General features: G+C 38.4%; 1 protein-coding gene across 1 annotated transcript in view; it reads left to right on the plus strand.

Moving 5' to 3' along the window:
• Positions 1-26,163, plus strand: part of SLC27A6 (solute carrier family 27 (fatty acid transporter), member 6) — a 100,611-nt gene that overhangs the window by 2,050 nt on the left and 72,398 nt on the right. The window contains exon 2 of the mRNA XM_006886034.1: positions 20,597-20,800. Within this exon, the coding sequence (XP_006886096.1) occupies positions 20,597-20,800 (204 nt within the window). The remainder of the gene's footprint in view (positions 1-20,596; positions 20,801-26,163) is intronic.

The raw sequence follows: 26,163 nt of genomic DNA on the forward strand, positions 1-26,163 counted from the left end.
TTTGAGTTTGAACTGACTTATACCTAACCCTCCAGAAGATTTTCAGAAACTGTATGTAAATTGCAGAGTTTTCTCATCTTTCTCTGAAGGAGCTGCTGATATGTAGACATCTTAAAAGCCGTTACATCAAGAACTGCCCCTTCAGGTTCCCAAGGCTAGAAATCTTTCCTGAAACTATGCAACAACTAGTGGGTTTGAACCATCAAGTTTTTGGTTAACAGCTAGCCACTTTAACCACTAAACCACTAGAGTTCTAAGAATTGTACAAAATAGGGCAGAGTTCAGGTCAGCTGTTTCTAGGGTCGCTATGAGTCATACTGACTCCAAGGCACCTAACAACAACAAAAACAACAACTTAACATGAAAAAGGACTAGTTGTTCAAGGTATGTATGACTCTCCTCCAGTTCCTTTTGAAAATCTGTATCAATTTGTTATCTAGTAAGGGAGCAAAGTGCTCATTTTTTCTACACTGATTTTAACTTTTTGAAGCTATAGGAGTGAAGAAGTCAGAAAGCCTTCTTTGTGTCCTTTTTGTTCATTTGTTCACCCAACATTTATAGACTTCAAGGTTGAATTTCAGCTTCCCTCCTTGGAAAGAGATTATTCTGATAAAGTTTCTGTACACAGTAACATTAAATAGGGGGGAAAATTAGTTACACCATTTTGATAGCATAGAGAAACAGTGTTTACCAGAGCAAACATTATGCAGACAAACGAGAAATGTAAATGAATCTGAAAAGATGCCACAGTTCATCTCTGGATAAATTACAGTTCTATCTCATTTCTTACATTATTCTCTAATTTAGATTGTTGAGTTTCTAGAGAAAATGTAAATCCCAAATTATGGCAAAAAGTTGATAAAGCCAAAAATACCCTCAGTGTCCTTGAAAAAAAATTTTTTTTCCGTGGCCACAATGTTGAAGTCAACCTGAGAAGCATCGCAAAACTGGTCTCCTGAGGGATTCTTCTTAAAGTGCATTGGGCTAGTTACCTCTCAAAATAGAGCACTCGAACTTTGCTGTTGACAGAATTGTTGTTTTAATTAGAACCAATTACTTTCACAGTCTTACTTCTGCCAGCTCTCACTTTACTTGCCAACTACTAATTGTGTTGTTTCCTTGTTTATGTTTTTAACACCAATAGCTAGTTTTTTGTGTATAGAGCCACTTTGGGATGCTAGGTTTCTCAGATGAAACCATGCAGTCCATTCCCCGCCCCCAGTAAATAAATAGTGGAAGACAACTTTAAGTCCTTAAAGGCTCTTCTCTGAGTATCTCTAAATCATATAAATTACATAATGCATTTCTAAAATGGAACAATTATATATTGTTCAATTAGTAGATTTTTTTTCTGGTGTTACTGAACTGCCAACCTAAAGTTACACAGTTCAAATCCACCATCTGTGCTGCAGGAGAAAGATGAGCAATCCCCCAACTGATGATATATTGCTCCTGAAAATGCACTGGAGTGTCAGCTGTGAGTACATAACACCATCAGTAACATGGCCCAAATAACTTGTTCAGTATTTAAAATTCATTTCAGAGACACTTTATTCTAACATCTTCAGTCTAATCAGTGAAATACATACACACACACACATATATAAATATTTTTATATATATTTGTTGTTGTTTACCATACATGATAGACGATAAAGAGATTGAGATTGTTAACAGCTGTAGTTTCCTTGGCTCCACAATCAACATTCTTGGTCCAGCAGCCAGGAAATTAAAAGAGATGAATGATGAATTGCACTGGGCAAGTCTGCTGTCAGAGACCTCTCCAAAGTCCTGAAGAGCAACGATGTCAGTCTGGAGACTAAGGTGCACCTGATTCAAGCCATGGTCTTTGCAATGATTTGCTATGTACCAGAAAGTTGGACAATGACTAGGGATGATAGAAGGAGAATTGATGCCTTTGAGCTGTGGTGCTGGAGAAGAATATTGAACATTCTAGGCAAACAAAATAGTTCATTCTGTTGTTGTTGATTGCCTTCAAGTCAAGCATGACTCATTTCGACCCTGTGAACAAAAGGCCTGAAGCCCCTCTGCCACTATCAACATTTATCAAAGTTCATAGAGTTTCTGGAGGCATGTTGTTTAGGAAGTGGATGCCACTCCTGCTTCCAAATCTGTCATAACATGTTATTGTTGTTATGTGTCACCTGCGATGTATAGTGACCCTATGTACAGCAGCTCTGAACCGTTCCTTGTCCTGAGCCAGTCTCACTAATTCCGACACCCCAACCCCTATTGCCCCAGTTACTGTATCAATCCATCTCATCTGGGGTCATTCTCTCCTGCGCTCTCCTTCCACTCTTCTGAACATGATGTCCTTCTCTAAGGACTGATCTCTCCTGCCCATGTGCCCAAAGTAAGTGAGGTTTAGCTTCAAAATACTTGCCTCCAAGGAGAGACTTGGTTTCACCCGCTTCAAGACAGACCTATTTTTTTTTCTTGGAAGTCCATGGTATGTTCTTTCCTCCAGCACCACAACTCAAAAGCATCTGTCCTTCTGTCATCCTTAGTCATTGTCCAACTTTCTGAAGCATAACAAGTAATTGGGAAGACCATGGCCTGGATTAGGTGCACCTTTGTATCTAGACTGACATCGTTGCTCTTCAGCACTCTGGATATGTCCATGAAAACAGATTTTCCTAGTATAATTTGTCTTTTGATTTCCTGACTGTTGGTATTAAGAGTTGATTGTGGATCTGAGCAAGCTGTAATTGCTAACAAGCTCAATCTCTTCACCATCTATTATGGTACTGCCAATTGGCCCAACGGTGAGAAACTTTGTCTTCTTGATATTGAGCTTTAATGTATATAGAAGACTACAGTCCTTGACCTTTTGCAGCGAGTCCTTCAGATCTTCTTCAGTTTCAGCAAGCAAGGTTGTGTCAACAGCATATAGTAGGTTGTTAATGAATCTTCCTCCATCTTGATGCCACACTCCTCATCATAAAGCTCTGCTTCCCTGAATGATCCTTTCTGCATACAGACTGAAACGGTATGTGGACTGGATATGTCCCTGATTCACTCCTTCTTGATTTTGAGCCATGCGGTGTTTCCTTGCTCTATTCCAAGGACTGCTTCTTGGTACAAGTATAGTTTTCATATAAGCAGGATCAAGTGTTCTAAGATTCCTAATTTCCTCAAGGTTAGCCACAATTTATTGTGATCCACACAGTCACATGCCTTTGTATAGTCAATGAAACACAGATAGACATTCTTCTGGTACTCTCTGCTTTCTGCCACGATCCATCTGACATTGGCAATAATGTCCCTAGTGCCATGATCTCTTCTAAACCTAGCTTGTATTTTTAGTAGTTCTCTGTCAATGTTCAAGTTTTTTCTGGATAATTATTAGCAGGATTTTGCTAGTGAGTGTTATTAGTGGTGTTGTTCGATAATTTCCATGCTCTGTCAGGTCACCTTCTTTTTGGAATAAGAATAAATATGGATCTCTTCCAGTCAGATGACCAGGTTGTTGTCCTCCAGATTTCTTGGCACAACTTGGTGAGCACATGTTCACCTTAGAGTGAAACTAGGCTGCTCCTTGGAGGCAAGGATTCTGAAGCTTCTTCTGACATACTTTGGGCAAGTTGCAAGGAAAGACAGTCCTTGGAGAGACACATCATATTTGGGAGGGTGGAGGGCCAGTGCAAGAGAGAAAGACCCTTAATGAGATGGATTGATTAAGTGACTTGGGTAATGGGGGTAGGGGTATCAGAGACAATAGGATTGGTACAGGATCCTGCAGGGTATAGGGCTGTGTTGTAAGTCGTTATGGGTGACAGGCGACTTGACGACACATAACAATAACAACACCACACACACACACACACACACATATATATATACATGACACATATGTATAAGTATGTATTGATGCATACGTGTTTAATATAGACGTATGTATGTATAGTGCACATAAACACCTTTATACTTAGAGCATTAAATGTAAAAAATCTTGAATTCTGATTGGGCATTATTAAATTATTAAATCCCCATGGAGAAATACTGAAGTAGAGGAAGGACTCAAGTGTTTTAGATAGAGATAACAGGATAACTGTGTTGTTGTTTTTTTTTATAACTATGTTTTTAATTTAGAATCCATCACTTTTGTGATGAAGATAAGATTACCAACTACCATCTTACTTTAACTTATAAAATGTTGATAACATTATTTACTGTTGTTGTTGTTGTTGTTGTGAAGTGCCTTAGTGACTCTATGAATCAAACAGTTGCGAGACTTTCATCCTTTCTCCATAACATTAGTGTAATCATGAGGTTTAAATGATAGATTTTGCCAAGTGACTAGTGTAGTGACTGGTATGTACTAACTAGACCCTTGGTGAATTGAAATAATTGCCTTTATTACTACAGACTCGTCCTGGGGCTGTTAATAAGGAATCTCATTTGGATTTTGCGCCTGAAACTTAATTTGGTGTTACCTGTAAAGAAGATAATAGTAGTAATTATATGTTTGGAATAGGACTTTAAACACTTTATGTGGGTATGTTTTAGCAAATATTATTTTTCAGAATTTACATAAAACTATTTTCAATCAGGTTATCAATCAGGCCAAATAAAATTCATAGTGATACATGATGATCTGAGTATCTGTTTAGTCACTTGCTGTTTTTCTTGTTTTGTTTTCATTTACTTTAGACTGGTGATGTATAAGGCACTGGCAGCAATTCTGAGGGTGACATTTAGTACTATATTCTGTGAAGTGACGGGAAAAGACATTTAGAAACTTATCTAAGGTAACAGCTAGGAGGTTTGTAGAGCAACCTAGTCTCCGATTTAATGCTCAAACATACTATAAATTATACATTTGGTTGATCCAGGCTACTTCAATCTTATTTTGGTAAAAGTTTGAAAACAATGTACATTCAGGTTGTGTGCAAACAGTGAATAAATTTTAAAATGCCAATATAGGTCACCTGACTTTTTCATATACAAATAATCATAAGATGGAAAAGGTTTATAAAATTATTATTCTTTTACAAATACTTGAAAACAAATCTTATGTCTTTGGAGTTTGATTTATAAGATATGTAATGTAGTCACTAAGATTTTAATGCTCATTGAAAATGAAATAATTTTAGATTAAATCAACTGTTTCAACATTTTGGCTCTGGTCTGCCAGTAGAATCTGTTTTCCTGGTTCTCATACCTACTCATTTCTTTTTCTTTACTTCAAACAATAATAAAGCAATGCTAATATGTACGCAGGGACCTCTGGTAGCTTAGTGATAAGGAATTGTGCTGTCAACCCAAACATACACGGTTCAAATCCACCATTTTTTCCACAAGAGAAAGATGAGCAATCAACTCCAGTGCGATTTACTGCCTTTGCAAACTCAGTAGAGGGTTAGCTATGAATTGGTTCCCACCCCATGGTTCATAGCAGTAAAAGTACTATGTACATTTTTTTCAAATGTATGTAATTATTTTTGTGTGTTATGACATGCTTAGTCATCATTACCAGCATCATCGTATTGTAATAAACTCCTTCATTTTTAAATCACTTCAAAGGCTGCAAAGTGTTATTATAGCTATTATTGTATGCGATCTCTATTACAGCCATGAGAGAGAGATGATCACTTTATTTTAAAGAAAGAAGACATGATTTTAAAGAAAGAAGACATGGATAGATCAGTTTCTTAAACTTGTGCTTCCAGGAGAGGCAGCTGGGGACTAGACTCCAAACTGTCTGGTCCTAAACTATAAAGCCTTTTTACTTCTGCTTTGTGTGTATCATCCCTTCTGTTTTCCCTCCTTTCCATCCTTTCTCTTACCTTCTGCTTCTCAGCCTTCCTTTTTTCTCCCCTCTCTCCCCCGTCTCCTTCCATTTATCTCATCATTTTCAATTTTTCTCTTTAAAGTTCTTTTTCTACTGAACAACTCGGATTCATGTGCTCCGGGGATATCCACAGGGACACAAATAAATAGAAAAGTTCAATTAGCCAATTCACAGTTAGTCATGCAACCTGGAGGAATAAGCCCAGAACTGGAGCATAATAAACTCTTGAAGCTGAATATGCTTGTTTTGTTCACAGATAGAGTCTTGAGATTTAGCACAAAGCAGATACTCAGTAAATGTTTCTTGCCTAGAGTACCAAATGATCTGACAAAAAATCCTCCACAAACCCAAAAAAACAATAACCCCAAACAAACTATGAATGTGGACATTTGATAACCGAGCTATTTACTTGGTCCTTTTTGCTACTAAATTGCTACTCTATGCTACCAATTGGTAACTCGTTTTGAAATTAGAGAAATCAGGTGGAATGCCTTTGTAATGTTGTTTTATATCAGTATTGCCACCTATTAGAATAATCATGACTCTCCCATAACAGAAAGTGATTTACAAAAACTAGACATCCACAATTTCAAGTTTACTTTCATGTATTGTTTTGATCTTTCCCCTTTCTCAACATGCCACATATTAAATAGTTGTAATTAAGGCTTCAAACTAGTTTGTCCTATTTCAGGCATGGTCAAAGAAGTAAATCTGGGACAGACCCAAATTTCTAAGTGTGGGTGTACCACAAGGATAACTGGAATGAAGAAAATAAAAAGTCAATGCCCTGCTAAAAATGTCATCTCCCTCTTAGGAAACAAAGGCAGCTTGTGTTCTGCTAGCAACTGGCAGAAGTGGATACAATGGTGCCCAATTCAAAGAAGGTAGTAACTGTACTACTTTGAATGTGTGTGACTCTCCACAGTCCTGGCAATAATCCAGTCTTCTGTATCAGGTTCCTGAAAGCGTCCACTTCCGTGTCTCTCCGGTTTTGACCTGTAATTTTCCCCATTCTGATTATCGTTATGGTACACCCACCTTGCACAAATTCACATATTTTTTTAAAATTTTTCTCTGCCAACCATAATGAAGCTGGTACAAATGGTTCTAAGACCCTGATTATAATTAAATGATCCTAAGACTCTGATTATAATTCGGTAACTAAAAGCTATTCTTTTTGCCCTAAACTGCTTAACTTTAGATTTGATGGTATTTTATGCCTCATTTCCTCTGGAACGATTTGGAGTTTCTGTGCACAAGAAATACGGATCCTGTGTCAGCTTTTAAAGCCCACAATAGTGCACACAGCCTTGACTGATGGTTTTCATGGACAGTTGCATTTAAGCTACGCAGGGGAAATGTTCTGGTTAACCCTAGGGCCAACGCAATTCTTCCAGTGACTGCCAACTATAAGGGCATCTTCGTTTTAGAGACCAAGAAGAAAAGTTAACGCAAAAAGATTTCTTAAGCATAATAGCAAGTAATATATGCTCAGCATACTGAATAACTCATGTGAATGTTCATAATCTTCTCCATATATTATATATTTAGAAGTTATGTTTTCATTCTCAGACGTGTCTGTACTTTAATTTATATGTATTAGAGTGACTGTTTTTGTGTACATTTTCCATTCTAAAATGAATTCTACCCCATTCCAAAAGAAAAATATTTAATATTATTAATACTAAAACTAATTACTAATTAATCTTATTTGGGGGTTTGCACAGTTTCATGATTCACTATCTGGAAAGGCAATGTTCAAATCACTGATGTACGTGTGTTTTATTCTTTACTGATCATGGAGACCCTTACTTCTCAGAAATGTGCAAAAACTTAATGGAAAATATCCACATCTTTAAGTCTGCTTATATTCTGTCTCTCATATAAACTGACTGCAAGCACATGGCAGCTGCTCAATGAATATCATCAAAACGTAAAAACCCCACAGAGTATCCAGACCACAGTCTACATTCAACAAATGGTTCTTATCTGTATTTTAATTTTTTCTTTAATGTTATGCTCATTTATTTACAAAGTTAAAATACATTGTTTTTCACACCAGATCTTTACAGTTTCCTTCAACTCCCCTTCTCAAGTTGTGTGACCTATGTTTAACTTTCCCTCCATCCTCACCCCTATTTCCACCCTCCCTCCCCTGTGGATCTTCATATTCATTCTACAGCAATGGTTTTACACAGTATTTGTTCTTATGAGACTGAGTTAGTTCATTCAGCATAATGCTCTCCAGTCCCTTTCAAGTTAGGTAATAATTTACAAAATCATTGCTCCTGTGTGCTGCATAGTATTCCATTGTACAAATGCACCGTACTTCTCAATCTATTCGACTGTGGTTGGACATCTGGGCTGTTTCCATATTCTTGCAATGGTTAATAACACTTCTATGAACGTTAGTATACAAGTTTCCATTTGGGCCTTATTTCTCATTTCCTTGGGATACATTCCAAACAATGGAATATCGGGGTTATATGGAATTTCTATGTTCAGCTTTTTGAGGAAGTTCTAAACGGCCTTCCAGAGTGGTTGTACCATTTTACAATCCCACCAACAATGTATAAGAGTTCCTATCTCACCACATCCTCTCTAACATTTATTACTTGCTGTTCTATTAAGCTTTGTCACTACTACTGGAGTGAGATAGTATCTCATTGTGGTTTTGATTTGCATCTCTCTTATTGCCAGTGATCTGGAGCATTTCTTCATGTGTCTGTTGGCCATTTGAATATCTGTTACTTGCAGAAATCTGAAACAGGATCACCATACACAAAAATCAACTCAAAGTGGGTCAGAGACCTAGGAGTAAAGCTCAAAAACATAAAGTTCATAACAGACAAGCTGTGACCTAGTCTAGAAGGCCCAGTCTAAAGCATAAAGAGAATGCCAAGTACAACCAGAAATGCACAATCTGAAGAGAATAAAATTGATGAATAGGACCTTTTAAAGATTATATCCCTGTGTACATCAAAACATTTTTCCAACAGAGTGAAAAGAAAAATATACCGACTAGGAACAAATCTTTGGTAATACCATCTCAGACAAGAGTCTCATAATGACAGTTTATAGAATACTCGTAGGCCTCCACAAAAAAAAGACTGATAACGCAATTACAAAATGGGTAAAAATCATGGAAAGAATTTTCAAAGAGGAAGATAGTTGAATGGCCTACAGACACATGAAGAAATGCTCATTTTGTTGTTTTTTTTTTAATTGCATTGTTGCAAATAAGAGTCCTGTCTTTGGTCTGAGCCTCTTTACTGTGGGCACAGTGCTGTCTGTAGGGAGGTGTTACAGATGAATTTTGTTCCCTTAGAATACAGCATACTGATTGATTGAATAGTCATGGAGAAAGGATGAGGCAATGATGCATACTTTATTTTAAATCTGCAGGATTTCTAACTCCTTGGAAGTGTAAAATATTGGTGAAGGAAAGGGAGGCCCTCAATGATGTTGATTGGCATAGGGATTTCAACCATGGGTTAAATACAATGGAGATTATGCGGATAGTGCAGAATTGGGCAGGATGTCATTCTGCTGTACGTGTACATTGAAGGCACCTAGTAGCAACGATACTTGTGGAGGTAATTTTGCTTTGAAATAAGATTTTACAGCAGCACTGTGATATGCAGATAGAAGGAACGTCTAGCCTGAAAGAATCGACTTAAGCAGCTGCTTTGTCCTTCCCACCAGCAGTGCAAACACATCTACTTAACCTTCAGTAGCAGAGTTGAAATTCTGTCAGACTCAGTTAGGAGTTGCATGGTTAGCTCTTTCCTTGCCAAGAGGAGAAGGGTCCTTTCTTGGACTTTTTAACCAAGAGGGTAATGAATAATGAAAATATTCAATACTTGAAGTGAGACCTAAGTCCTACGTAGAATTGAGTTATATATTTACATCCTGATGAATCTTTGTGTGGTGAGCTTTATTTTACATTTACTCTTTCTACTTTTCACTACCTTGTCACTGAAAATAGCAAGTCAGATGCAACATGCCTTTGGGGGCCCCATTTGAATGATGAGTCTTTACTGGCAATAGGAAATGTATTGGAAATAATGTCAGATGGAAATTTTAGTTTTTAATTTCTTCAAGTTCTTTAATTTCATAGTTTTGTTTATAATGTATACACAATCTGCTCCTCTGAAGATCTGGAGAAAGCTGAGAATAAAAACACACCAACGCACTTGCAAACTTGTGTGCACACTGTCAAGGTGATTGACAAAATCATTTCAGGGAAGAATATGTTATCATATTTGAAAATGTTGTGCTCTCTCTTGTTTCAGATCTTGATTCTTAAGAATTTTGATGCTTTAAAGTGAGAGATGGAGCTCAATTCACCTCAAAGTAGGTATATATTCCAATTAAGAGAAGAGAGAGCAGTGTAACTTGGAAACAACAGAATCTTCAGGAGCACTTCACTTATTCAGGGGCCAAGATTCCCATACTATTTCTCAGATAAGGTTTCCATTCCGTTCCAGTGTCTTTGATCTCTTTATAACCCTTGTTGTTGCTGCTGTTGTATGTCATCATGTCAGAATCGATTCATAGCTGACCCTCCAGTGAGTATTCTGAGGCAGGAAGTCATGCAGGATGAAATTGTGGCTGCTGGATTTAAAGCCAGTGCCTTTGGGTTGGCAGTATCACTCTTTAACACTAACTAGACTTTTTTTGTTGTTATGTGCTGTTGAGTCAACCATGACTCATAACAGTCCTATGAACAATGTATCTGAACCTTGCCCTATCCTGGGTCATCCTCATTTTCTCTAATATACTTGAGCACATTGTTATAGTCACTGTGTGAACCCATCTTGTTGGGGGTCTTCCTCTCTTTCATCGGCTCTTCACCTTTCTAAACATGATGTCCTTTCCAAGGATGAGCCCCACCTAACATCATGCCCAAAATATGGGAGATGGCACTTCATCATTATTGCCTCCAGGGAGCACCCAGTTTGTGCTTTCTACAAGACATATTTGTTTGTTCTTTTGACAGTCTGTAGGATATCCAGTGCTTTTATCTAACAACACAAGTCAAAGACATCAATTCTTCTTCTGTCATCCTTAGTCATTGTTAAGCTTTCAGATGCATAACATATTTGAAAAGATGATGACTTCGATCACACACACTTTAGTCATTAAACTGACATCATTGCTTTTTAAAAATTAGAGACGTCCTTGACAGTAAATTTACTCAATGTAATATGTCTTTTTTGAAGCAGGAGTGGCATCCATTTCATAATATATTGCCTCCGGAAACCCTATGAACCTGGAGAAAGGACAAAAGTTTTACAGGACGTGTCCTGGACTTTCGTTCATAGGGTCATTATGAGTTGCCTGTGACTCAACGGCACTTAACACCACCACCACCACCACCAATAGCATAGAAAGATAGAGCAGTTGGCCTAGCCGACGGAAAGCCATGACCCCAAGCTGAAGGTAGGTGACTCTACTCCGCAGCCCTCAGGCCAGCCTTTAATCATGTAACCTGGTATGTCCACTTGCTGTACAGAGGTAACTCATGGTTTCTGTGAAGCTGAACACTGTGACACTGATGAGTCAAATGTGAGAATGTTTACTCATGGTGGACATGTTTGGTGAAGCTCCCTGATTAAAACAAGCTTGGAAGCAGGAGTGGCATCCACTTCCATAATAGGTTGCCTCTGTAAACCCTATGAACCTGGAGAAAGGACAAAAGTTGTGCAGGAGGTGTCCAGGACTTTTGTTCATAGAGTTGCTATGAGTCTCCTGCAACTCAACAGCACTTAACAACAAAAACAACAACAATGTCTCTTGATTTCTTGACTGCTGGTGCCAAAGGTGTTGATTATGAATTCAAGCAAAATTAAATCCTTAGCTATGTCAATCTTTTCTCCATCTATTGGGGATTTTTGCCTTCTTGATGTTGAGATATATTCCATATTGCAGTCTGTAACCTTTGATCTTCTTCAGCAAGTACGTTAAGTTTTCTTACCTTCCAACAAGCAAGGTTATCACAGGTTGTTGATGAGTCTTCCTCCAATCCTGATGTCACATTCTTCTTCATAAAATCCAGCCTCTGGAATGATTTGCTCAGCATACAGATTGAATACTTTTGGAGAAAGGATAAAGCACTAATGCACATTTTCTTTATGTTAAACCATAAGTATTCCTTTTGTCTATTCGGATGACAGTTTCTTATTTGAAGTATAGTTTTTGCATGAGCACAATTAAGTGCTCTGGGATTCTCATTTTTCTTGATGTTAGCCATAATTTGTTATTATAGACCCATAGCTTCCTATAGTTTGCTTTTAATTGTGATTTGATTGAAACTTTATTATGTAAACTGTTTTTCTGTTCAGCCATTCATACACATTTTGTTTTATTATGTAAATAAAACACTCCACTACACTCTTTCCACTGCACTTTTTCCACATTTTGCTATGATTCCCATCACCATTAATCTTTCTATCCTACTTCTCCCTGACTTCTCAGGTTATTATTGGGCAGGCTCTGTTCTTTGATTTTGTATGACTGATTTTTCTAAGGAGTAAATGCCTCCTTTTATTATTGTTCACCTGTCTACTGGTTAGCGGAAAGGTCATCCAAATGAGTGAGTTCTGTTCTGAGTTTGATGGATAATGAAAGACTATAATGTCAGAGGTTCCACTAGCTTCTATTAGATGAGAAAGTCTGTTCCTTTTTATGTTTTGAATCTTTGTCTGTATTTCTAACTACTTACTAAAGACCTTCTACTCTGATCCTTTTTGGAATGGTCAACAGTGGTAGTCAGCTACCATCTAGCTCTTCTGGTCTCAGAATGATGGAAGTTGATGTTGACATCATCCATTAGTGCTTTGGACTAGTGTTTTGTTTTTGTTGGGTTGTTTTTATTTTGTTTTTTGGTTGGGGTGTGTGTGTTAGTTTCTTGCTTTTCTTTTTTCTTCTTAGTTCTGCACAGAGAAAGACCAATAGTTATACTCTAGAAGTCTGTTCATGTGCTTTTAAGACCCAAATCACTATTATCAAAGTAAGATGTAGAATAATGCGGTAATCACACTGCGAGAGATTGCTCATCTTTCTTCTTCTGAGCAGTTGGTGGATTTGAACTGCCTGCCTAATATTTTATGATGGGAAGGATCACATTTACATGTAGCTCTAATGGCCTAGTCCATACTGAGTTCCACTGCTAATCTAAAGGTGGTTTGATTCCACCTGCAGAAGAAAGTTGGGCAATCTCCTCTTGTATGATATACAACATCTTGAAAACCTGTGTAGAGGTCAGTTCTGAATGGACAGCAATCAGTTTCAGTTTTCTGAGTTTGTGAATTATTATGACCAAGGTATATTTCACAGTTAATAATGATAATTTTTATTATTGATATCTTATATGAGTTAGTCAGAATTTACTTTAGAATACATTTCTACTGTTTACTAGCTTGTCACCTTGACCTAAATAATTAATCCCTTTTACACCCATGGTAGCAACGTTCAAGAAATTTAAAGATGTATTATATTAAGAAAATTTGCTGTCAGGCATCAACCCAAAGTGTTAAAGAGCAATGACATCGGTATAAAGACTAAAGGACACTTGATCCAAAGTATGTCGTAGTTATGTGCCATTGAGTTGCCTGGAACACATAGTGACCCTATGTACAACAGCTCTGAAGCCTGCCCTGTCCTGAGCCAGTCTCACTGACTCTGACACACTCACCCGCATTATCCCAGTTACTGAATCAATCTATCTCATCCAGGATCTTCCTTTCTTGCTCTGTCCCTCCCAGCCCTTCCAAGCAGATCTCCAGGGACCAATCACTGCTGACCACTTGTCCAAAGTATGTGAGATGGAGCTTCAAAATCCTCGCCTCCAAGGAGAAACTTGATTTCACTCTCTCCAAGACAGACCTGTTTTTTTTCCTTGGCAGTGCATGGTATGTTCAAGACTCTTCTTCAGCATCACAGTTAGAAGACATCGATTTTTTTTCTGTCATTCTTGTCATTGTCCACCTCTCTGATGCATAGCAAGTAATTGCGAAGACTATGGCCTGGATTAGGCACACCTTAGTCTTTAGACTGACGTTGTTTCTCAGTACTCTGGAGAGGTCCCTGATGGCAGGTTTTCTCATTGTGATTCATCTTTTGATTTCCTAACTGCTTGTGCCAAGAGTGTTGACTGTGGAGCCAAGCTAGTTGTAATTATTAACAATGTCAATCTCCTCTCCATCTATCATGATTCTGCCAATTGGCCCAGTGGTGAGAATCATCGTGTTCTTGATGTTGAGCTTCAGTTAATATTGAAGACTACAGTCCTTGACCTTCTGCAGCAAGCGCTTCAGATCTTCCTCACTTTCAGCAAGCAAGGTTATGTCATCTGCATAATGTAGGTTGCTGATGAGTCTTCCTCCAATCCTGATGCCGTATTCCTCTTCATAAAGACCAGCCTCCCAAATGATCTGTTCTTCATATAGATTGAAATGGTATGGAGACAGGACACTTCCCTTATGCATTCTTTTCCTGATTTTGAACCATATAGTGTTTCCTTGCTTTGTACTGAGAACTGCTTCCTGCTCCGAGTACAGATTTCACATGAGCAAAATCAAGTGTTCTGGGATTCCCATTCTCCTCAAGGTCAGCCACAAGTTGTTTGATCCTTTGCATAGTCAATGAAACACAGAAAACATTCCTCTGATGCTCTCTGCCAAGATCCATCGGATATTGGTGATACTGTCTCTCATGTGACAACCTCTTCTAAACCCAGCTTGTATTTCGGATAGTCATTTTTAGATAATGTTCAGCAGGATTTTGCTTTCATGCAATATTAGTCATATTGTTTGATAATCTTCACACTCTGGCTATTTTGATATAAGAAATAGTTTCCATTTTTTTTCTTGTTGTGTATTAGCAAGGCAGATCCAACTGGCACAGGAGGAGATTGCCCCTTCTTCTCCAGAAGAACATCTTGGGCACATGGATTTGAACCATGTGCCTTCGGGATTGCAGCACAACTTCTTGCCACTAGGCCACTAGAGCTTCCTAGTATTTTCCATAATACTCAGAAACTACCAATAATTTGGTAACTGTGTAAAGTCTTATAATCTAACTGATTAGCTAGTTGTGAATCTATTACTCCAGGAGTCAAGGCTTTGCTTATCAAGCCTTCCTGACAAAAACCGAGAAATTCCCTGAAGGCTGAATCACCAGCAAAGAATTTTACTTATCTCAGATATCTAGCAGAGGACATCTGACAGCCCTCTGGGAAGAGATATGTGAAACAAATAACTTTGTCAGATCTCTAGGACTTCCCACTTGATATTTTCCACATTCCTTTCCTTTACCAACTGCTTTGGTCACCCCATTAAAAAACCTGGCTTGATCCTGAGATGTCAGAAAGTACTGTTTGAGATGTTTTTGCTGCTAGTTTCTCTCATGTCACAGACATCTGGAAAAAAAGCCCATTTAGAATATTCAATCTTTGTCTCTATTCAATTGACTCATAGTGACAAGTAGCCAAACACCATCTTTTTCCAGTTATAATATTACACTTCTTCTAAATAAGTGATTTTTCCCCCCTCTTTCATTATTTCATTATTGAGCAGATTGAGTTCTGGTTCAGTCTCATGTTAGTTCAATATTATTTCACCTCAACAGTCACTCTTTTGTTATCCTTGCAGTAATAATATTTGAAATAAATATGCCTCTTTCTTTAAGAAACCTGACTTTAGTCTAGACTCTTGATCTTGTTAGAACATGTAAGTCTTTCAGGCTTATCTACTCCTCAACATTCTCTGCTTGGTTTTAAAATTGGCCTAGGTCTTGGAGCCACCTGTTTCAGATGGGGAATTTTCTCTCATCTGTTCTCTTGCCAGGCCCTCCTCTGCACTATGACTCTTAATCACTTCTGAAAAATATTATTTTTTATCGGTTGGCTTTTAAAGGTTCATGTTGCTGTTGTTGTTAGTTGCAAGATGAGTATGACTCATAGTAATGGTATGAACAGAAGATATGAACCCTGTCCTAGCTTCTGTGATCTTCATCATCTCGATAGACTTAGGCCCATTGTTGCAGTCACTGTAACAAACCCCTCTCCCTGAGGCCTTCCCCTCCTTTGCTGATACTCCATCTTTCCAAGCATGATGACCCTTTCTAAAGAAAAACCCACCAAACAACATGCCCAAAGGATGTAAGGTGAAACTTCATCATCCTTGCCTCTAAAGAACCCTCTGACTGCATTCCCTTTGAGACATTTCTCTTTGTTCTGTTTTCATTCTATGGAATATTCACTACTCTTCTCCTACACCCCAGCTCAAAAGCATCTACTCTTCTTCTGCAATCCCGATTCATTGTTTAGCTCTTAGATACATAGCAAGTAATTGAAAATGCTATGGTCTGAATCATACACACCTTAGTCCCCAAACTGACATCATTGTTCCTCAGTACTTTGGAGGGGTCTCTAAATGGAAGCCTTTCTCAGTGCAATGTATCTCCAGATCTCCTGACTTCTGGTATTAAGGGTGCTAATTACAGATGCAAGGAAGATGAAATCTTGGCCATGTCAGTCTTTTCTCCACCTATCATAATGTTGCCTATGGCCCAATGGTGAGGATTTTTGTCTTCTTGATGTCAGAATGTAATCCATATTGAAAGAGGTGGTCTTTGATTATCTGCATCAAGTGTTTAAAATCCTGCTTGCTTTCAGCAAACAGAATGTGTCATCTATGTAATGCAGGTTGTTAATCCTTTTCCAGTACTGATACTACATCCATATTTATAGTGTCTAACTTCTGAAATAATTTACTCAGCATACAAATTGAACAGACATAGTGAAAGGACACAGGACTTAATAGATATGAGAAAGCTACCTGGCCACTGACTGGAATATACTCATTTTTGTTCCCATTCCCAAGGAAAGTGACTCAATAGAAAAAGGAAATTATTGAACAATATGCAATATGGATTGAAGCTTAACATCAAGAAAATGAAGATTCTAACCATTGGGCAAATTGGCAGCACCATGTTAGATGGGTAAGAGATTGAGATTGTTGACAATTCAGCTTGCTAGATTCCACAGTCAACACTCTTGGCACCAGCTGTCAAGAACTCAAAAGGAGAATTGCATTAGGGAAATCTGCTGTCAGGGGCCTCTCCAGAGTGCTGAAAAGCAAGAATCAGTCTAAAAAGTAAGGTGCATCTGATACAGGCCATGGTATTTGCAAATACTTGTTTTGCATCAGAGAACTGGACAGTGACCAAAGATGAAAGAAGAATTGATGCCTTTGAGTTGTGGTGAAGAGTATTGAGCATACCATAGATTACCAAAGGAACTAACAAGTCTGTCCTGGAGATGATGAAACCAAGCTGCTCCTTAGAGTCAAAGATTTTGAGGCTCCATCTTGCATGGGCATGTTGCCAGGAAGGGCCAGTCCCTGGAGAAAACAATCATGCTTATAAGGTGGAGCAATAGCACAAGAGAGGAAGACCCTAGATGAGAGGAATTGACACAGTAACTGGGGTAATGAGGGATGTGCCACGAACAGTGAGATTGACATAAGAGAGAGCAGGGCTCAGAGCTATTGTACATAAGGTTGCTATGAGTTATAGTCGACTCAATGGCATGCAACAACGGCTTCATTAATATCATATGCAAGTAATATACTGCTGAAGATCAACTAAAAATGAAAAATTAAAAATACATTGCCAGAGAACTTCCATAATTTCAAACTGGGTTTTGGGATTAGAAGAGGCTGTGGCACCAGGGATATCATTGTTGATGTCAGATGGATCTTGACTGAAAGCAGAAAATAACAGAAGAATGTCTATTTGTGTTTTATTGACTATGCAAAGGTATTTGTCCATGTGTATCATAACAAACTATGGCTAACATTGAGAATAGGAACCCCAGAGCACTTAACTGTGCTCATGGGAAGTCATATCTAGACCAAGAGGCTGTTATCAGAACAGAGCAAGGGAATATTTCTTGATTTAAAATCAAGAAAAGTATGGTTCAGGGCTGTATTCTGTCCTTATATTTCTAAAGGATTATTTATAGTTGGTTGAACAGCACCCTGAGGAGAAAAAAGATTAAGATAAGGGGAAAGATAATACTAGTAATAAGAGCTTTGCATAACCAGATATTTACTGGATGTTTAAACAGTTACATGCAGGGGGTGATCTCCTATCGTTGAGAGCAAGAACCAGGAAAGAAAGAGAGAATGGACCTCCCTTCTCCAGAACAGGAAAGGAGAGGAGAGGGGAAGGAACGGGAAAGGAGAAAAAGTAAAGAGAAGAAAGGAGAGGAGATGAGAGATAACAACACAACCTTGTTCACTAAAACTGAGAACTTGAAGCATTTTCTACAGAAGGACAAAGACTGCAGCTTTCATTATGGATTGCATTTCAACAAAGATACTCACCATCAGGTCATGATAGATAAAGAAAAGATTTAGCCTGTTAATTTCGTCTTGCTCAGATCCACACTCCACACTTTTGGCACTATCAGTCAAGAAATCATTGAGAAAGTCTTCTGTCAAGACCTTTCAGAGTGCTAAACTGCAAGGTTGTCATTCTAGGTACTAAGGTGTGCCTGATCCAGGCCATAGTCTTCTTAGTTGCTTGCAGTACATCTGAGAGCCGGACAATGAATAAATAGCATGGCAGAAGAAGAATTGATGCCTTTGGATTGCTGGAGAAGAGTATTGAACATACCATGGACTAACAAGAGAACAAACAAATCAGTCCTGGAAATGGTGAAACCACTTTGCTCTTTGGAGGCAAAGTTTTTGAAGCTCCATCTCATGTACTTTGGACATGTAGCCAGGAGGGATCTGTCTATCATGCTCAGAAGGTAGAGGATCAGAGCAGGAGAGGAAGACTCTGAATGAGATGGACTGACACAGTGATTGTGGCTGTGGGGTCAAGTGCAACAGAGTTTGTGAAATTAGCTCAGGAGAAGGCAATTTTCCAAGCCATTGTTCATAGTGTCATTATGAGTCATAGTCAGTTCAATGGCCCATAACAAGAACAAGAACAAGAAGTAACATGCCCCAAATATTCAAGTAGAAGCTTTGTCATCTTTGCCTCTGCAGAGCACTGTGGCTGAACTTTCTCCAAGAACTGTTTGTTTGTTCCCTTGGCAGTTCATGGAATATTCAGTTCTCTTCGCCAACATATGAAAAACATATCTAAACCTTGTTATATCCTCATGATCAAACTCATTGTTCCAATTTTTGTGTCAGTCTACCTCATCTCTCCAGAATGATGTCCATTTCCAAGAACTAGCCCCTGCTGACAACATACCCAAAGTATGTGAGATGAAGTTTAACTATCTTTTCCTCCAAGAAGCATCTTGGTTATACATCCTCAAAAACAGACTTGTTTGTTCTTTAGGTATATGCCATGGGATAGTCAATCATCTCCTACAACAATACAGCTCAAGGATAACTATTTATCTTTCATCTTTATTCTAGTGGAATATTCAGAATTTATATTCAAAAGAGAGTATGAAGGGTGTTGCTGTTGTTATGTGCCATTGAGTCGCTTGCAACTCAGAGACCCTATGTACAACAGCCCGAAACTCTGCTCTGTCCTGTGCCAATCGCACTGTCTCTGATACACTCATCCCAATTACCCCAGTCACTGAATCAAAATCCACCTCATAGAGGGTCTTCCCCTCCTGGGCTGTCCTTCCACCCTCCCAAGCATGATGTCACTCTCCAAAGACTGGTCCCTTCTTACAACATGTCCAAAGTATGTCAGACAAAGCCTCAGAATACTTGCCTCCAAGGAGCAGCCTGGTTTAACCCTCTCCGGGATTAATCTGTTTGTTTTCTTAGCAGTCCATGGTACATTCAATACTCCTCTCCAGCACCACAGCTCAAAGGCATCAATTCTCCTTCTATCATCCCTAGTCATTATCCAACTCTCTGATGCATAACAAGTGATTGCAAAGACCATGGCCTGTATCAGATGCACCTTAGTCTCCAGAGAAGACACCATTGCTCTTCAGTACTTTGGAGAGGTCCCTAACAGCAGACTTTCCCATCGCAATGTGTCTTTTAATTTCCTGGCTACTGGTGCCAAGAGTGTTGACTGTGAAGCCAAGCAAACTAAAGTGGTGAACAATCTCAATCACTTCACCATCCATCCTGATGATGCCAATTGTTCCAGTGGTGAGAATCTTTGTCTTCCTGACATTGAGCCCCAATCCATACAGAGTTTAGAACCATGGAAAATAAAATGTTATTAGGTGTCATTGAGTTGAGTACAACAATTCATAGAGACCCTATGAACAACAGATATGAATCCTGTCCTATCCAGTGACATCTTCATCGTCACTGCCAAAACTGAGCCCATTGCTTCAGTCCCTGTGTCAATGCATCTCGTTTAGGATCTTCCTCTCCTTTGCTCTCCTGCCACCTTTCTCTCCTACTCATATACCCAAAGTATGTAAGATAAACCTTCACCATCTTTTCCTCTATTAAGCACTCTGTCTGCACTTTTCCCAAACCGTCTGTTTATTCTTTTCACTGTCCATTGCCCCAAAATTTATTCTGACTTGGCCTATTCACATTGATTCAATCAGGTGATGACTTCATGACCTCTTGGTTTGGCTTGTTGGAACAAAACTTTAAAATGGCTACAATATTACTCATCCAACAAGAGACAGAAACAGCATTGTGTTTGCAATTTATATCTGTTTCAACGGTCCCTTGTTTCAAGTACACACAAAACCTAAGACAAACTAAGTTGTTTGAGATTTATGTTTTGTTTACTCACTTCCAAACCTCTGTGTTTTTTTAGATTTACTTGAAGCTGTAGAAGAAGTCCTTCCAGATCTCCCTGAGGGTATCACTGTTTGGGGGATGAGAGATTCTCTTCCACGAGGTGTGATTTCACTCAAGGAAAAACTGAGTACAGCGTCTGAGGAGCCCATACCACACAGACACCATGTTGTCTCAAACCTCAAGTCCAATTGTCTTTATATTTTTACCTCAGGAACAACAGGTAGGATCAACTTTTTACTAGATTTACAAACTCTTTTATACGTCTTCGCAAAGCAGTATCAGGGAGCAATTTTAAGTCATCTGTCATTAAACATCTAAAAGAAGACTGGCTCATTAAATTCTAGAATGTTAAACATTAATTCCTTTCACTTGTTAGGTCGCCACGACAAACATGGAAAACCCATTCTTTAAGTTTGGCAATATGGAAGATAGGAATCACTTTGCTACCAACCTAAGGGCTGATAATTTGGACCCACTGAAAGGCACTTTGTAAGAGAGGCCTGGTAATCTACTTCTAAGCGGTCACAATCCTGAAAACCCAGTAGAGGACACTTCTACTCTGTAATGCACAGAGTTGCTGTGAATCAAAATCAACTTATAGCAGCTGATTTGACTTAGTTAAGCATGAAGGCACCAGGATGTTTGAAGGGCAACATCCAGTTCACTCAGTGTGATCCTCGACAAGTAAGTCAGCTTCTCCACTTTGGAGATTCTTGAAGAATAAAATTAGTGGGGTTCGTTCAAATTGTTATTTGTTGTCCTGCCGGATTTAAAAAATCTTTGTATATACTTCTGAAAAAAGCTCTTTGAATGTTTTTGTAAAACCTTAAGTCCTAAACAAAATCCAGTTATAGCTGCAATTAAAATCCTAGCACTCCTGATTCTCCCCAGGGTAACTGGAAAAGGTGACAGAAAATCTTGAAAGCATTGTACATTTTGGAGAACAAGCAAAATATAAATCATATAACTAGATTTGTGCTCGATAAACCAAAAAGAATAACAGTGACACTGGCTGAGAATTTTTACTTATTAGTTTCTTTTTAAAAGTATTTTATTTCAGCAGTTCCTTGGCAAGATAGCACAATGTTTGTATCAGGCATAGCCTTTTGTAGTTAGTTCAAAAATGATTGGAAGTTCATGAAAACACATGGAAAATATTGTATTAATAATTTCAAGCAAAATTACTATTGCCTAGGCAGTTTTCCTTCCTCTATTTAAATGTTTTTACTTAATTAGAATCTAACAATAAGCTCTATAGAATGGAGAGTAGATGAGATTGGTTGTTTTATTTTATTTTTTACTATAACCAGAACAATTTGGATAAATGACCTACAAAATGCTAGTATGTATCATGTTGTTAGCATAAATTTACTCTGATATTACATTTTGGAAGATCATTTTGCATTGATCATATAGATTGCTTTCGGTAGGATTGTCATTTTCACAATATTGAGTCTTCCAATCCATGAACAGGGCACGTTTTTCCATTTCTTTAGGTCTTTTATTGTGTCTTGAAAAAATGTTATTAGTTTTCTTTGTGCAAGTCTTTTGTATCACTTATTAGGTTCACTCCCAAGTATCTGATTTGTGATTAGCTATTGTAGATGAATAGATGGTACACCAATTGACGTATTTCAGCTAGCAGATGCTGCGTTGGATGTGCTCACCAAATTGTGCCAAGAAATCTGGAGAACAACCACTTGGCTAACTGACTGGAAGAGATCTACATTTGTTCCCATTCCAAAGAAGGGTGACCCAACAGAGTGTGGAAACTACAGAACAATATCATTGATTTCACACGCAAGCAAGAGTCTACTGAAGATTATCCAAAAACGACTGGAACAGTACATCAGCAGAGAATTGCCAGAAGTCCAGGCTGGGTTTAGAAAGGGTTGGGGTACTGGGGATATTGTAGCTGATGTTAGATGGATCTTAGGTGAAAGCAGAGAATACCAGAAGAATGTCTATCTGTGTTTCATTGATTATGCAAAGGCATTTGACTGTATGGATCATAACAAACTGTGGCTGACTGAGAAGAATGGGAATCCCAGAACATTTAATCATGCTAATGCAAAACCTATACTTGGGCAAAGAGTCAGTCTTCAGAACAGAGCAGGGTTACACTGCATGGTTCAGTATTGGGAAGGGTATACACCAGGGATGTGTCCTATCTCCATAACTTTTTAACCTGTATGTAGAACAGATTATCCGAGAGGCTGGGCTCTATGAGGAGAAGTATGGTGTCAGGATTGGTGGGAGATCTATTAACAGTCTGCGTTATGCAGATGACACAACCCTGCTTGCTGAAACTGAGAAGGACCTCATGCACTTGCTGCAGAGGGTCAAGGACTGCAGACTTCAGTATGGACTGAGGCTCAATGTCAAGAAGACAAAGATTCTCAGCACTGGACCAATCGGTAGCATCAGGATGGATGGCGAAGAGATTGAGATTGTTCACAGCTTCAGTTTGCTCAGCTCCATGGTCAACACTCTTGGCACTAGCAGGCAGGAAATGAAAAAAACGGATTGCGATGTGAAAGTCTGCTGTTAGGAACCTCTCTAAAGTACTCAAGAGCAACGATGTCTCTCTGGAAACTAAGGTGCGCCTGATGCAGGCCATGGTCTTTGCAATCACTTGTTATGCATCAGAGAGTTGGACAATGACTAGGGAGGATAGAAGGAGAATTGATGCCTTTGAGCTGTGGGTGTTGGAGAAGAGTATTGAATGTACCACGGACTGCAAAGAAAACAAACAGATTCATCCTGAGAGGGTTAAACCAGGCTACTCCTTAGAGGCAAGAATTCTGGAGCTTCATCTGACATACTTTGGACATGTTGTAAGGAGGGACAGGTCCTTGGAGAGGGACATCATGCTTGGGAGGGTGGAGGGACAGTGCAGGAGGGGAAGACCCTCTATGAGGTGGATTGATTCAGTGACTGGGGTAATCAGGATGGGTGTGTCAGAGGCAGTGTGATTGGCACAGGATAGAGCAAGGTTTAGGGCTGTTGTACATAGGGTTGCTATGAGTTGCAAATGACTCAAAGGCACATAATAACAACAACAACAACATTGTAAATGATATTGCTTTCTTGATTTCCTTCTCTGAGTTCTGTTTGTTACCATAGAGGAATCCCACTGATATTTGGTTATTGATCTTACATCCTGCCACTCTACTATGTTCACGTACGTTTTAACGGGTTTTTTTTGTTCGAGTATTTGGAGTTTTCTGTGTATACTATCTTATAGTCTGCATATAGTGACAGTTTAACCATCTCCTTGCCCATCTGGATGCCTTTTATTTCCCTCTCTTGTCGTATTGCGCTAGCAAGTACTTCCAATACAATATTGAATAGAAATAGTGACAATGGGCATCCTTGAAACTTGATTATATTCTTCAAAACAATTTTTATATCTCTACCCACTCTCTACTAGGAAACAGACTGAAATCATTACCAGCTTATAATTCTTCCTTATTAGCACCAAGGTGGTTTAGGCCTTTTCAGAACAGGCTGAGGTAAAGTCATTGTTATTTTTTTAATTGACTTATTAATATCAAAGTTATGTGTGCACAAAATTGAAAAATTATAATAGTTTTTATAAAGTTTGGAGAAAAGTACTCTGCTTGCCCTATTTGTTTCCCTAAATCAACTACATTTAGTATTTTAACTCATTTCACTTGTTTCCAGGTTTCTAAAGAGAATGAGTATCTTCTTAGGTATTTAATAAATACTTACTAAGATCCAAACCCACAGTTATTGCTATCTAGTCCATTTTAATCCACAGTGGTCCTATAGGAAAAATAGAACTGCCCCAGTAGATTTTCAAAGGTGTAGTCTCTACAGAAACAGTGCCACATCTTTCTGTTGAACACTTGTTTAAGTCAACTCATGGCCTTGAGTCTGAACCACTCATTGCCATCCAGTCAGAATCAACCCATAGGTGACCCTCTAGTGGTTTTGCAGAGCTGGTGGACTTTAACCACTGATCTTTGAGTTGACAGCAGAATCTCTTACTTACTAGGCATCCTTGCTAATAAGTAATTATTGATTTCCCCAGTTGAAAGACAAGGATTTACTACCTTTCCCTCTGTTTTTGTTGTGTGCCATCATGAAGTCAGAACCAACCCATAGCTAACCCTCTCTCTGCAGGTTTTCAAGGGCAGTTAATCACACAGGAGGAGGCTGCCCATCCTTCTCCCACAAAGTAGCTGGTGGATTTGAACCACTTGCCTTCAGGATTGCAGCATAGATTCTTGCCACTAGGCCACCAGAGCCTCTCTTCTACTCTTGTTAATTCTGGTGTGCTTTTTCTCCCCAGAAATATCCCAAAAGTCTTAGATCATATAATTTGGTTTCATCCATATCATTACTTAGGAAACAACAAATGTACAACTCTCCTTACCCTAGAATTAATACTTGCTTTGGTTTATTTACTTACTGACTTGTTTTTATTTAAATATACATCTATTACACATTTGACTCTTTTGTATTGAAAAGAGAATGTATTTTGCCAAGTTCATCTTTTTTTTCACATATCAATATATGTTTTTAAACTGATTTTAATAAAAGTTTATAGAGACTTAGGGTCACCATTCATTCATTGTTGCACTTTTCTCCCTGCCCACCCCCTCCCCTACAATTCACACTTCTCTCTGAAAAGTAAAAGAAAAAGTCTTTCATTGTTATACAATCCCTCCCCCAAGTCCACTCCACTGTGCAGCCTTCATTCTGGACTCCTGTCATGACACTAATACCTAGTCATATATCCCTTTTAAACATTTCTCTCCCTCATCTGTTTCAATGTAGTATACACACACATTATTTATCCCCACTTTCTGTCTTTCCTCAACCCCAATGTCAGTCGCTTTTTACAACAGTGGCTTTAGGCAATATTCGTCCTTTTGTGACTGAGATAATTTCACTCAGCATACTGTCCTCCAGGGCCACCCATTTTGTATATTTCATGAGTTCCTTGTTTTTCAATGCTGCATATATTCCATTCGTTTGTTGATGGGCACATGAATTGTTTCCAACTCTTTGCTACTGTGAACAAAACCACAATAAAGATGGGTCTGCATTTATCTGCTTGGGTGACATTCATGGTTTCTGTAGGGTATATATTTTTAGACATCTTTTTACTGAGTTACTGTCCTGGGAATTCGCAAAACTTCCTATTTTCACACCTGCTAGATCCTAAATTGATTTTATTTTCATTTAATCAGTATACTATTTTAAGTAACTCTTTGAAAATGTACACAAGAGAGGATACATGTTTGTTTAGAAATCTATTTTGCAAATGATTTTTTATACAGGATTTTGAAATAAATGTCCTGTTTTCTTCTCATTTGCAGTACACATATTGAAAAGTTTTGGGTTTCTTTTTATCTTTCTGATTTCAGATCCTTTATGTCCATCCTAATTATGTATTTTCCCCTTTCCAATTTTTCAATTATTTACATGTTTTTGGGTCTTCAATGGCCTATATATCCATTTTTCTAGGACTTTTAGTATATAAGTTGTACATATATAGGACCTTTAGTTTAAAAACTCATGTTTTTCAGTTCTAGCAATTTTTCTGGTTTA

The sequence above is a fragment of the Elephantulus edwardii genome, unplaced genomic scaffold (assembly GCF_000299155.1).
Source record: "Elephantulus edwardii isolate Elephantulus edwardi_28Jun2011 unplaced genomic scaffold, EleEdw1.0 scaffold00046, whole genome shotgun sequence".
In the NCBI taxonomy this organism is placed as follows: Eukaryota; Metazoa; Chordata; class Mammalia; order Macroscelidea; family Macroscelididae; genus Elephantulus; species Elephantulus edwardii.